Source organism: Myotis yumanensis, unplaced genomic scaffold (assembly GCF_028538775.1).
Source record: "Myotis yumanensis isolate MYYU_CA2020_CCGP unplaced genomic scaffold, mMyoYum1.0.hap1 SCAF_4, whole genome shotgun sequence".
NCBI lineage: Eukaryota > Metazoa > Chordata > Mammalia > Chiroptera > Vespertilionidae > Myotis > Myotis yumanensis.
In genome coordinates this window covers 2,109,479-2,123,311 of record NW_027223755.1, presented here as the reverse complement: position 1 = coordinate 2,123,311, position 13,833 = coordinate 2,109,479, and the positions used below count along the sequence as shown (strand labels likewise).

At 51.1% G+C, this 13,833-nt stretch overlaps 1 protein-coding gene across 1 annotated transcript in view; it reads left to right on the top strand.

Moving 5' to 3' along the window:
* Positions 1 to 13,833, top strand: part of ITGA1 (integrin subunit alpha 1) — a 118,724-nt gene that overhangs the window by 87,164 nt on the left and 17,727 nt on the right. Inside the window, exons 16-21 of the mRNA XM_070411758.1 lie at positions 891 to 1,057; positions 2,635 to 2,771; positions 4,990 to 5,100; positions 6,932 to 7,141; positions 11,182 to 11,262; positions 13,685 to 13,761. Coding sequence (XP_070267859.1) covers positions 891 to 1,057; positions 2,635 to 2,771; positions 4,990 to 5,100; positions 6,932 to 7,141; positions 11,182 to 11,262; positions 13,685 to 13,761 — 783 coding nt within the window. The remainder of the gene's footprint in view (positions 1 to 890; positions 1,058 to 2,634; positions 2,772 to 4,989; positions 5,101 to 6,931; positions 7,142 to 11,181; positions 11,263 to 13,684; positions 13,762 to 13,833) is intronic.

The following is a 13,833-nucleotide window of genomic DNA, read 5'->3' as shown; positions in this document are numbered from 1 at the left end:
ATGTACAGGAGCTAGGCATATAACCGTGTACAGTTGTTAATACATAGAACTATGTGCAGTTGTTACACGTAGAACTATGCACAGGTGCGATGCACATCACTGTAGTGTACAGGTGACAGTGATGTATAACCAGAGAGGAGAGTAACCTGAAAGGCGGTGCCTGGGGAAGGGGGGGGCGCGCGCGCAGGCTGGGCCGCCCGAGGCTGTGCCCTTGGGCAGGCTCCCTGCAGCCAGAAGTCACCCGTGTGGGAGCAGAGAGGACATACATTTCGTTTTCATTTGAATTAAGTGAGCATATCGCCCTCGTGGAGAGGGGGAGACACGGGGAAAGTGAGGTGCTCCTGGGGCTCAGAGTCCAGGCGAAATGCCCAGCAGCAGGGAGAGGTTCCCCCTCCGGGAGGAAGTGGGAGAGCAGCTGGAGTGGGTATTTGTGGCGAGGCTCCCTGGTCGTGCTGGGCGCCCTGTCCCCTCTCCCGGGCGAGTCCCTGCTCCTGCTCGGTGAGCTCCGGGAGGGGGTTTCTGACGATGGTCCCCAGGCAGGTGACGGTCAGGGAAAGCCCGCCCTGCCTGTGCTGCTTCCCATAGGCCTGCAGCTCAAAGAATCAGCCAGTCACGGGGCATGTGTGGGTGGCGCGCCCTGAGCTCCCCAGGTCAGATTTCGGGCCGGCACCTCCTGCCCTTTACAGACAAAGCCCAGGACGGGGCCCAAGCCACCCGCGTGTCCTCGCAGCATCAGCCGCCGTCTGGCCTGGACCAGGTTCTGCAGAGAAGCGGAGCCGTGGGGCCGTGGGGTCCACGGAGAGCCACCCGATGCTCTCTGAATCCCCGCGTGGTGGCGTCCGTCACCCATGAGGACACGGGAGTGATCACTGTGGTCTGTGTCTTTCCAGGGCCCGAGATGTGGCTGTGGTTAAAGTGACCATGAACTTTGAACCGAATAAAGTGAATATTCAGAAGAAAAACTGCCGCATGGAGGGGAAGGAAACCGTGTGCATCAACGCGACCGTGTGCTTCCATGTGAAGCTCAAGTCCAAGGAAGACACGGTCTACGAGGCTGGTGAGCCCGTGCACACGGCAGGTGCTGGGGGGCGGGGGGGGGGGGGGGGCGGTGCCAGGTCCGGCATAAAGGCTTTGGCCAGGCGTGGGGTTCCCCTGGGCAGGGGTCGTGACCCTGGGAAATTGTGGGCCCTGGAAAAACCTGCCGAAGGAACCCCGAAAATCTGGAGCAGATACTCTACATGATGGCCTCACCATCCCAGGGTTCCCCAGTAGCTCTGCACTTCCTGTAGACAACCAGGTGTTTAAAAAATAAAGCAAATAAACAGGAGAGAGGGAGGGAGGGAGGGAGGGAGGGAGGGAGGGAGGGAGGGAGGGAGAGAGAGAGAGAGAGAGAGAGAGAGAGATTAGCCCAGTCCTGTGGGTTTGCCCTAAAAGGCCTCCCTTCCATTCCTGCCCTCTGCCCTCTTCCGGTGGGCCTGGGCTGCAGAGGATGGAGAGCTGTGCCACCTGCTCCCCAGAGCCCTTAGCTCCACTGGGGTGACCCTGGCTGCTGAGAGTCAGACATTCGGGGACACCCCTGCAGCCCGGTCTCCGCCTCCCCACACACAGTACTCTCCAAGGCTTTTAAAAATGACACTGAAATGGTTCAGTCATTTGGTTGTCTCTCACTAACCCCCCTGCTGACCTGGTAATAGGCAGCCATCTTGTGAGGGTGTGAGGGTTAATTTGCATACTACCTCTTTATTTATATAGGATAACATAATCAATATTCTAAGCAAGCAAATCCAATAAGCACAGACATGGTCAGCAAGTTAGGTGAAATGGAAGTGAGTGTGTCTGTGTGTACATAGGTATCCTATATAAGAAATAGGTGATATGCAAATTGACCATCATGCCCTCACAAATGGCTGCCTACAACCAGGCTGGCAGGGGGGTTAGTGAGGGACAGCCTAACGACTGAACAGCAGTCTGCATGGAGTGACCAGGGGGGCAGTTGGGGGCAGTTGCGGGCAACCAGGCCAGCAGGGGGGGTAGTTGGGGGCGATTAGACTGGTAGGGGATGCAGTGAGGGGTGACTAGGCTGGTGGGGGGTGGTTGGGGACAACCAGGCCAGCAGGGGGGCAGTTAGGGGTGACCAGGTCGGTGGTCGGGGGGGGGCAGTTGGGGGTAACCAGGCCAGCAGGGAGTGTTTAGGGGTGATCAGGCAGGCAGGCAGAAGTGGTTAGGGGCAATCAGGCAGGCAGACAGGCGAATGATTGGGAGCCAGCAGTCCCGGATTGTGAGAGGGATGTCCCACAGGGATCGGGCCTAAACTGGCAGTCGGACATCCCCTGAGGGGTCCCGGATTGGAGAGGGTGCAGGCTGGGCTGAAGGGACCCCCCCCCCCTCCATGCACAAATTTCATGCACCGGGCCTCTAGTTACAGAATAAGTGTGATTAAAAACATTAAAAGTATAGTGAACACACAGAACAATTCTGTGAGTTCCTCCAGTAATCTTCGTCATGCTAGGTAGTGGGATATACTGAGTGACAGGGGCTTTCTGGTGACTGATTGCCCAGGAGGGCTTCCTGTGGTGCTCACTGAATGAGCCTGGTCCTGTGAAAGTCAACCCCACCTCTGTCCCCCGCTCGCAGACCTGCAGTACCGTGTCACACTGGACTCGCTGAGGCAGATCTCACGCAGTTTCTTCTCCGGGACCCAGGAGAGGAAGACCCAGAGGAACATCACCGTGCGCAAGTCAAAATGCACCCAGCACTTCTTCTACATGTTGGCAAGTAAATCATAGCGTGTCGCGGCCCATTCCGCGTCCGGAATAAAGCATAGGTGCCTGACTCCAGGTCAACCACATCCTCCTGTTTCCCTTCAAAGGGCACATCAGGAATAAACTTTGTTCTATTTGTTCACTTACATCAGAAAGTCCCAGGTACAAGTACAATTTATAAAGCCATCTTTCATCTCCCCTGAGCGTGGGACAGGCAGCCATGTCGTATGTAAATATTTCTCTCTTTTCCGCGTCCAGCGCGGCTAGAGAGCGGTCCAGTTCCTGAGCAGGGTTGGCTGAGGATTGAGAAAATGAAAGAAAGAGACAGACACAGAGATGGAAGGGAAAAGCTGGGGCCGGTGGGACAGCCGTCCTCTGATGGAGAGACAGGGACCCAGAGCCGATACAGCGCGTTTACTTTATACGGCAAAATACCAGGGAGTCTTACTAAAGCCCAAGACAAAGGAGATGATGTGCATTCTTGGGGCTTCTCTGTCATCGTCACTTCTGGGTGGGCCCGGATCATTGTGTTTGTTCCTGGTGCTTGGCTGGATTTAGATAATGAAACCCACCCCCTGGCGCCTGAGCTGAAGGTCAGGCTGACAACACACCTGCCTCTGGCAAAGTATGTTTCCAGGGCGTGGCTCTGGCAGCACCACTGGATTTAGACGACAATAATTAAAGAAGTGCTCATGTGCCTTCCCAGGTGCTCTCTACAGTCGTATGGAGCAGTAATAGGCACAGTACATGGGTCAGTAGGAGGCCTGTCTCTTCATTCCTTAATTCCTCCCTCTCTTCATCCCTTCCTTCCTTCCTTCCTTCCTTCCTTCCTTCCTTCCTTTCAACTTGAAAACACATACCTTCTATTGGCCTTGTCTGTCGAATGTGGATGGCAAGTGATGAATGCCCTGAAGGGACCGCTGGGCCATTGCTTTCTGAGGTCACTACTTGTCCCGAACTATGACTTTCATCCTTTGACATGAACTTGAAGGGGAAATACCTGGTGTTTTCTGTCCTCTGTAGGGTTTGTGCTGCCTAAGTCTCTTTCTACTGTAGTGGAGGGGGAGGCCGTGGAAAGCACGTTATTAATCTCTAGAAACAGCTGGTCAGCTAGTTTGAACCGTTTCAAATGTGTTTTCTTGAGTTGCCATTTGTGCAGGGAGCATTCCCAACAAAGGGCAAGAGTTTTTGAAATATTTTTTTAAAAAAAAATACAGTGCAGAATGGATGCAATGAGAAAGCACCGTTTTTAGTAACTGATATTGAAACATAGAGACTTTTCCTCCGTGATTTTCATGTCAATACTCCCCAGGATATATATCAAATCAGTGTATTCTGTCAATATTAAGATCAATTCATGACTGGGAGGTCACGCCTGGCCCTTGCATGGCTCCACCAGGACGAACACTGGGAGCTGGGGCTTAGATGCGATGGGGGAGGCGTGAGGCCAGGCGAGGAGCCGCCTCCAACCCACTGAGAGTGGCAGTCGTGTGTGTTTCTCCAAAATGCAGCGTCTAGCAGTGGCGCTAAAAGGCATGAAGTAGTTCCCTGATTTCCGAAATTCTTGAGGGTCTCAATGGATGCTCGGACATTTGTTCTGGACTCAGCCAGGATGGAATTTGCATGCATGTGATTCGGGCAAAGTTGTTTAGTGCCTAAGAGGTTCAGTTTTTCATCTGTAAAATAGTGGCCAGTGTGTATAAAGCTGATAATTGTGGACAGGCCGTAAATGATGTTGCTACTGATGGGAGTCTAAACAGTATTGATCGTGTTAGCACTATTCCCTTGTCAGTCACATCGTACAATTCCTACAATTCGAGGTACATAGGATACTAATGACATGCAACCCAAGTTAAAAGGAGTTTGTTGCTCTGTTTTGGGGAGACTTTCCTAGAAGTGTTACATAGTGGCTTCTAGCTCAAGGTCGCAAGAGGAATGGCATTGTTATGGAAGTAGCTCCGAGGGGTAGGTCCCACGTGGTGAGGTTCAACACGCCCGCAGGCCCCTCTGAGGGTGGGGGGAGCAGCTGGTCACCACCGAGGCCTCTGCCTGCCAGCTGTGGTCCCGTCCAGGCTGAGGGCGCCCGTCTCCAGCAAAGCAGCCTGATGAGGACAGGGACAGGAGGACGTCCCATGAGGCTGGTCCCGGGCAGGAGAAGCCGCCATAACAAGGTCAGGACACCCAGGAGATTCGATGCCAATGATCCGTTTTACGTTTGGACCTCCAGGACAAGCATGACTTTCGGGACTCTGTGAGAATAACCCTGGACTTCAATCTTTCCGACCCGGAGAATGGGCCCATTCTTGATGATTCTCTGCCAAACTCAGTACATGAATCTGTAAGTCGTTTTTTAAAAATTTGGAATACCTACTTGTGAATATATTAAGGAAAAACTTTAAATAGAAAAAACAGACACACACACACACACACACACACAATTGATTTTAAGGTTATATGTATGTGTGCCCGGCAAGGTACACTGTATTCCATCGTTCTAGCACAAACGTGTCAAACTCACGGCCCACGGGCCGCATGCCTCGTTTGTTTGGCCCCGTGTTAGCCTTTGAGTTTGACATGCTTGTTCTAGCAGGTGCCTATACACAACACCAAAAAAAAAAAAAAAAAAAAAACCGCCTAAATCAATTATGTTTTTAAAAAAATCTAGACTTCTGTAGACTATTCCCAACTTTTTAGAACTTTCTCTTGTTGGGGATTAAGGGAATTATATGACACCTGTATTTACCTCCTGAATTCAGGACGAATTGAAAGAAAGACATGGGTTGACCGGTTGGAGCTCCCTTTTATGACGAATGAACATTAAAACACTTGACCTTGGGTCTTTGAAACTATTCTGGTCTGATGGGTATTCTCCTACTAAATGGACTTAGGCCACAGGTAACCAGAGGGTCACCCCCCGCTCAGCAATGGCGGCCTTCTTCCTGGGCCCCTCGTGACACATGCAGGATGGAGGCTGGAGCTGAAAGTGTGCTTCCTACGGGCACGCCACGCCCCAGACAGGAGGTGGGGAGGCGCTGACCTGTGTCCACCCAGGTCCTGCCCCCACACTCAGAGTCCCCGGCCCCATGCTGAGAAAGAGCAAGTGCAGGAGGGGGATCCCCAGGGGGGCCGAGCAGAGAACACTGGGGACAGGGCCTTGGTCCCCCACTCCTCCCCCCGCCACTTCCTGTTTTCACTCTCCTCCCTCCAAATCTATTGACTGAGTGTCGCACACACACGCACCAGGCTCAGAAAAAAGAGGGAGGGGTCAGCAGAGTGTGTGCCATGGAGGGGACCCCCCGGCGCCGAAGGGACTTCTGCTTGGTTTGGGAGGTCAGGGCACTCCCCGGAGTTGAGAGCTGTGGGACAGGATATCCGTCCTGTCCAGGCGAGTGAGGGAGTGGCGTTCTGAGCAGAGGGACATGTGCAGAGGTCCTGGGGCCCCGAGAGAACTACACTGACCTTGGCCCTGACCTGCAGCTGCAGATGAAGGGCAGGGGGAGGGCCATGTGGGCGGAGGCAGGAGGCGCAGGTAGAGCCACATCATCGCACCTGTGTCCGACCTGTGGCACTCAGGGTGCCAGAGCCCAGCTGGGAAGCTGTTCATTTAGTTCAGGGAGGAAATGAGGCTGGACCCGAGGGGGCCGAGGAGGGTGGGAATGGAGGGCGAGGACAGACTCCGGAGCTTGGGGAGGGCAGAAAGGACCGTCCTGGTGATGCACTGGACAGAGAGGAAGGGCTGTGTGAAGGCGGTCAGGAAAGCTCCGTTATATGGTGTGACCATTGCCCAGCCCCGACTGGACCTCTGTTATCTTCCTAAGGACTTGGTTCTTTCTGACAGAGAATCTCACGGTCACAGTTGAGTGTGAAACTGTGCTCTCCTAGATTTAGACCTCGGTGTACGTGGCTTGGTTTTATAAAACCATTCTACTCCAGCAGACAGAAGCCGGTGAAACTGTCGGCTAACACTGCTTGTTTAAAGATCGGGGAGAATTTATATCCAAAAGCAGAAGCTTCCCCCTTTCCCCTGCACATTCTAGGGACCGACAGAACATGCCTGTGGTTCTGCAGCAAGCCTGCCCCCTGCAGGAGGGGGGACGCCTGTGTCAGTATGTCATGCCCCTTCGTCGGGGGTGGTCCCTGATTCTAAGGACACCCCTGTGATGTTTCAGATCCCCTTCGCCAAGGACTGTGGGAACAAGGACAAGTGCATCTCGGACGTCGCCCTGGACGTGTCCACGCTGGAGAAGGACCTGCTGATTGTCCGGTCCCACAATGACAAGTTCAACATCAGCCTCACCGTCAGAAACAAAGGGGACAGTGCCTACAACACCAGGACCATGGTGCACTACTCCCCAAACCTGGTTTTCTCGGGGATCGAGGTAACTTTCTGGTTCTTGTTCATTGATTCTCGGGACAATGATTTATTGAACCCCTTTTCATACCACTGAACTGATTTTGTTTTTATCCTCACCCGAGGACATGTTTATTGATTTGAGAGCAAGAGAGAGAGAGAGAGAGAGAGAGAGAACAGCGATGTGAGAGAGAAACATTGATCAGTTGCCTCCTGTAGGTGCCCTGACCAGGATCAAACCTGCAACCTTTTGGTGTATAAGACAACACTCCAACCAACCGAGCCACCTGGCCAGGGCTGAACTAATTATCTCCCTATATAAAAGGCTAATATGAAAGTGTCCCCTCCAGAGTTCTACCGGGAACTGGGAGTTCGATCGCTCGCTATGGCATGCACTGACCACCAGGGGGCAGCGGGGAACATGGCGGGTGACCAGCGGCAGCAGCTGGGTGCTGAGGGAGCAAGGGAAGGGGGAGGCGGGGAGGCAGGACAGAGGGGAAACCACATGGTGGTGGCGCACAAGTGGGCAGATGGGTGGTGAGGGAAGGAGGAGGTAGGGAGTGGGGAGGTGGGGAACCTGATCGGCCCTGCTCATCAGCCAGGCCTAGGGACCCTACCCTGCATGAATTTCGTGCACCGGGCCTCTAGTTTTTATTATATTGATTTTATAAGGAAAGAAAGCATTTTGTATAAAATTAGTAGTCTCTACTGATAAAAATGCCCACATTTTCTTTAGAGTTTTAGTTTAGATTGATTTTTTAGAGATGGGTGCCCCCTCTGGGGCACAGTACGAGGAAGGGATCTCCGATGGATCAAAATTCTGTCTCATAGCATCCTCCACGTGCTGAGTCAAGGAAAAAGTAAACATGACAATCAAAGTCAAAACAGCTCACCAGATGCCCGGGAGGGGGTAATGCAGGGCTTGAGCGAAGGAACATTCACCTGCAGAGAATCAAGGCCGCATTCCCACTGTCTGTGTAAAGTCCTTCCTGGACGAGAGAGCTGTGTGAATGCCAGTGTCTCCTCGTCATGCCAGAAGTTTTCCCATTATTTTGGCCACGACATATAGCTGCATCGGATGCTGCATCAGGAGTCCTCAGCACATCCTTCCAAACACAAACTTAGCTTTAATTCCCATCTCCGAATGAACCCTCCTGAGTTTAAATACTGTATGTATTTATGTAAATTCATCATGAAATGAAATAATAATTTTAGTATTACTCATCTTAAAAGCCAGTATAGTTATCTATCTATATATATATATATATATATATATATATATATATATATACAAAAGGCTAATATGCAAAGTGTCCCCTTGGGAGTTCGACCAGGAGAACGGGAGTTCGATCACTTGCTATAACATGTGCTAACCACCAGGGGGCAGTACGGACCATGTTGGACGACCAGCGGCAGCAGGGCGCTGAGGGAGTGAGGGAAGGAGGAGGCGGGGAGGCAGGGGAACCTGATGGCAGGCCAGGCCTAGGGACACTACCCGTGAACGAATTTCATGCACCGGGCCTCTAGTTATATATAACTAGAGGCCCGGTGCACAAAAATTTGTGCACTCGGGGGGGAAGAGGGGGTCCCTCAGCCCGGCCTGTGCCCTCTCACAGTCTGGGACCCCTCGGGAGATAACGACCTGCTGGCTTAGGCCTGCTCCTGAGTGGCAGAGGGCAGGCCCAATCCCTAGGTGCAGCCCCTGGTCGGGCTCAGAGCAGGGCTGATTGGGGAGTTGGGGCGCCGCCCCCTGTCATGCACAGAGCAGGGCGGATTGGAGGTTGCGATGCCACCCTCAGTCACACTCAGGGTAGGGCCGACTGGGGGGTTGGGGCACCACCCCCTGTCACACTCAAGGCAGGTTCAATGGGGAGGTTGCAGCGCCACCCCCTGTGATGCACAGAGCAGGGCCAATCAGGGGGTTGGGGCACTGCCCCCTGTCACTCACAGAGCAGGGCCCATCAGGGGGTTGGGGCACTGCCCCCTGTCACTCACAGAGCAGGGCCAATCAGGGGGTTGGGGCACTGCCCCCCCCATCACGCACAGAGCAGGGCCCATCAGGGGGTTGGGGAGCTCCCCCCTGTCACCCACAGAGCAGGGCCAATCAGGGGGTTGGGGCGCCACCACTGTCACACTCAGGGCAGGGCCGATGGGGAGGTTATGACTCTACCCCGTCACACACAGAGCAGGGCCCGTGGGGGGGGGGGGGGGGGGGTTGGGGCACCACCCCCTGTCACACACAGAGCGGGGCCGATCAGGGGGTTGGAATGCCACACCTTGTCACACACAGAGCCGCAGGGCGATCAGGGGGTTTGGGCGCTGCCCCCTGTCATGCTGATCTGGTGCCAGGAGGCCTCGTGGCTCCGCTGATCCCTGTGCTGGGAGGCATATTACCCTTTTACTATATAGGATAGAGGCCTGGGGGCCGGCTGGTTTGCCCTGAAGGGTGTCCTGGATCAGGGTGGGGGTCCCCACTGGGGTGCCTGGCCAGTCTGGGTGAGGGGATGATGGCTGTTTGCAGCTGGTCACACACCCTTCAGGGTGGGGGTCCCCACTGGGGTGCCTGGCCAGTCTGGGTGAGGGGCTGAGGGCTGCTTTCAGGCTAGGGGTTTTGACTGAAGCTCCCAACCGCTCCTTTTTTTCTTTTTTTTTTTCTTCTGGGCCAGCTTTAGCTCTGGCTCTAGCTCTGAGGCTTCCGCTGCTGGTTTGTTTGCCGTTCTGTAATCGAAACAATGTATAACTTCAGCTCTGAGATCCCAGCCGGCTATATTTGTTAGAATGTTTCAAACTGCCAGCTGAGAGGCCTGCAAGTCAGGCGGGGAACGTTGCAGGCTGCAGTCACTGGAGCAAGGAAGCCTCACGTTCGCTTCCAGCTGCCTGGCTGCCGGCCGCCATCTTGGCTGACAGTTAATTTGCATAAGGATACGCTGATTAGCCAATCGGAAGGGTAGCGGTCGTACGCCAATTACCATTTTTCTCTTTTATTAGTGTAGATACTAAATTCTATTGTCACCCGGCTGGCACAGCTCAGTGGTTGAGCGTCATCCTATGAACCAGGAGGTCACAGTTCGATTCTTGGTCAGGGCACATGCCCCGGTTGTGGGCTCGATCCCCAATAGGGGTTGTGCGGGAGGCACAGCCAATCAATAATTCTCTCTCATCATTGATGTTTCTATGTCTCTCTCCCTCTCCCTTCCTCTCTGAAATCAATAAAAATATATTTTAAAAATTCTAATGTCTAGTTCCTATAAATTATATTTTCACAGATATTTTTCTCCATTTCTTAAGACATCGCTTAGTCACATGACTAAGACCGGCTTGAAAACAGGTCCTACATTACAGCCACATATTTTCGGTTAGGAATGTTAGTTATAAATCCAGATGTGCAAAGTTGTGATGGGAAATATTGCCGTGTAGCCCTTGCCTCATTCATGGCCTCGGTGGGGAGCAGACAGCAACGCACAAAGTCAGTACGTTGTTCACAACACCCGCAATGTGCCTCCATCCCGGCTCCCTTATTTCATCCTCATTCATCCTTTTGTGCGGAGGTATCACTATAGAGCAGCGATCCTAAAGTAGAAAGACCCTTCTCCTCCACATGTTAGCATTTCTGAAGTTGTATTTCACAGTCGATGGTGTGTGGATTAGTCTGTCAGCATATTTTATTCTTATTCTTGGTGTATAAAATAATGATGTCTCATATTTTTTAAAATATATTTTTATTGACTTTAGAGAGAAAGGGAGAGGGAGGGAGGGAGAGAGATAGAAGCATCAATGCTGAGAGAGAATCATTGATTGGCTGCCTCCTGCATGCCCCCTACTCGGGATGGAGCCTGCAACCCAAGCTTGTGCCCTGACCGGGAATGAAACCATGACCTCCTGGTTCATAGGTCGAAGCTCAACCACTGAGCCTCGCCGGCCGGGCTGATGTCTCATATTAAATGGCATTTTATTTTTAATGGGATAGAGTATAACTAACCCCACCTGACAGCTGGGAAAATTCTAGAAGACCCAGCCTAAGGATTCCACCTGTGCGTCTGCTCTAATTCTGTTCCCTTCTCTTCCCAGGCGATCCAAAAAGACAGCTGTGAGTCCAACCATAACCTCACATGTAAGGTGGGCTACCCTTTCCTGCGGAGAGGAGAAATGGTAAGCAGGCTGTACCAATGCATGTGGCAACTGGATGTGAAGAACACACTCAAAGCCAAATAGGTCGTTCCTTCTCATGGTGCCCAGGGTGCTGGCGATGACGGTCGAGTTCAAATGCTGAGCTCTGGGAATCAAAGGCAATTAATTATGGCACAAGTCAAACTCAGACACCAAGACAAAATCACAGACGTAAGGGGTGACGTGCCTGGTACTAGAAAGCCCTCAGGTTGCAGTGCTATGTAGCAGGCTTTCCTGACCTGTGGGAGCAATAATCTTTCCAACGGCTTGTTTAGAACTTTGTACAGAAACACTGCTGTTCTCTCTCTTTTTAATAAAGGCCTCATTGAGATATAATTCATATACCATACAATTCAGTCCGTTAAAGTGGACAATTCAATGGATTTTAGTATAATTCCAAATTGCAATTGTCCAACCATCACCACAATCCATCTTAGAACATTTTCACACACACACACACACACACATACACACCCCAAAAAACCCTGTACACATTACCAGTTGCCACTCTTTTATCCTCAACAGTCCCTCCCCAAACCCTGGACACCCACTAATTTACGTTCCTTCTCTATGAATTTGCCTATTCTGACATCCTATATAATAAAGAGCTAATATGCAAATGGTCATCACACCCTCACACCATCACGCCCTAACAGCTCAGACACTCAACACTGGGGAGAGAGGAATGGGGACAAGCCAGGCACAAATGAGCTCGTGAGAGAGGAATGGGGATCAGCCAGGCTGAGGCCCGGGAGAGGGACAAGCTGCCCCCCCCTACACCTCCCCCCCACGCGTTCCCCGGCACCAGCGGCTGTGCCTGTACCTGCAGCCGGGGAGAGGGACAAGCCGCCCACCCCGCAGTCCCGTGCACCTGCGGGTGTGGCCTAGGTGAAGCTGCCCACCCACGGTCTCCTGCGGCTGCAGCTGGCCCGGGCGAAGCTGGCCCAGCTCCTGGGTGTCTGCAGCTGGCCAGAGGGAGGGAAGCCCAGGTCCCGGTGCCTGCAACCGGCCAGAGGAGGGAATCCTGGGTTTCGGGTGTGGGCCTGAGACAGAGGCGATTAGGGGCAATCAGGCCAGCAGGGGAGCAGTCAGGGGTGATCAGGCTGGTAGGGAAGCAGTTAGGGGCGATCAGGCAGGCAGGCAGGCAGAGATGGTTAGGGGCAATTAGGCAGGCAGGCAGGCCAGTGGTTAGGAGCCAGCAGTCCCCAATTGCAAGAGGCAGTCAGACATTCCCCAAGGGGCCTTGAATTGAAGAGGGTGCAGGCTGGGCTAAGAGATCTCCTCCCCCATCCCCTACCATCTGTGCATGAATTTCGTGCACCAGGCCTCTAGTTTTATATAAATGAAGTCATACAATATGTGGTCTTTTGTGACTGGCTTCCTTCATTTACATAATGTTTTCAAGGTTCATTGATGTATTAGCAGTTCATTCCTTTTTATTTACAAATAATATTCCATTGTTGATGGGCATCGAGGTTGTTGCTACTTTTTGGCCTCTATGAATAATGCTGCTGGGAATAGCTGTGTACAGGTTTTGGTGTGGACACATGTTTTCGATTCTCTTTGGTGTAAGTCTAGGGATGGAATTGCTGGGTTATATGGCCACTATGTGTAACATTTTGGGGAACTCTGCTGTTGGCATATGTCTTAAAAAAACCTAGCTTTTGGTCTGCCTTTGGTGTTTGTGAAGAATAACGCATTACATAATTCATATGTATGCGCAGGCACAATTTCTAACAGTAAGTTGCCTCTATCCGCGTGTCAGCATAACAACACATTTTCCATTTTTCCTGAGGTGATATTTTAACTATGCAAACTTTTGTAAGCAAAACTCACTGGTTTTTAATATTTTATTCTAAATTGCCACATCTTTTATTTGGTTTTCCTTTGTTGTTGTTATCCCTTAAAGATTCAAAACCTTTTTACATTATGAAATAAATGGGACCAAGTATCTTTCCCTCTGTTTTACAATACATATGTATAGATAGTTGCTGATATTTGAAGATTTATATAAAGAGACTTTAATTGTGATCATTTCATAATTACATTGTTTATGATTGTGATCTTGTAGACTATGGTAATATAATAAAATAAATAGGCTGTACCTTCATAGTAATGCTTTATGGGTAGTATAAATTATATTTATTAATATAACTGTAATAAAGTGTTTAAATTCAATATTGACATGCAAAGCATATTACATTTCATGTTGAAAAGTACATGTACATCATATCTTATTCCATTTTTTGAGATGTGAGGAGTTTTTATTTTGAAAGATAACATGTCTTAAGTAACTTCATGATTTGTGTTTAGGTAATATCATTTATGTAACTGGATATTTTAATCAAAGCAAATGCTTTCTTTATCTGGCCCTAAACTAAAGTTGTATCTTTTTATTTTATAGGTAACTTTCAAAATATTATTTCAATTTAACACGACCTATCTCATGGAGAACGTGACCATCCACTTAAGTGCAACAAGGTTGGTGTATGTGTGTGCGTGCAGGAGAAGGACACTTTTATTTGGTAGAAACAATTTAATCCTCTAACTGGG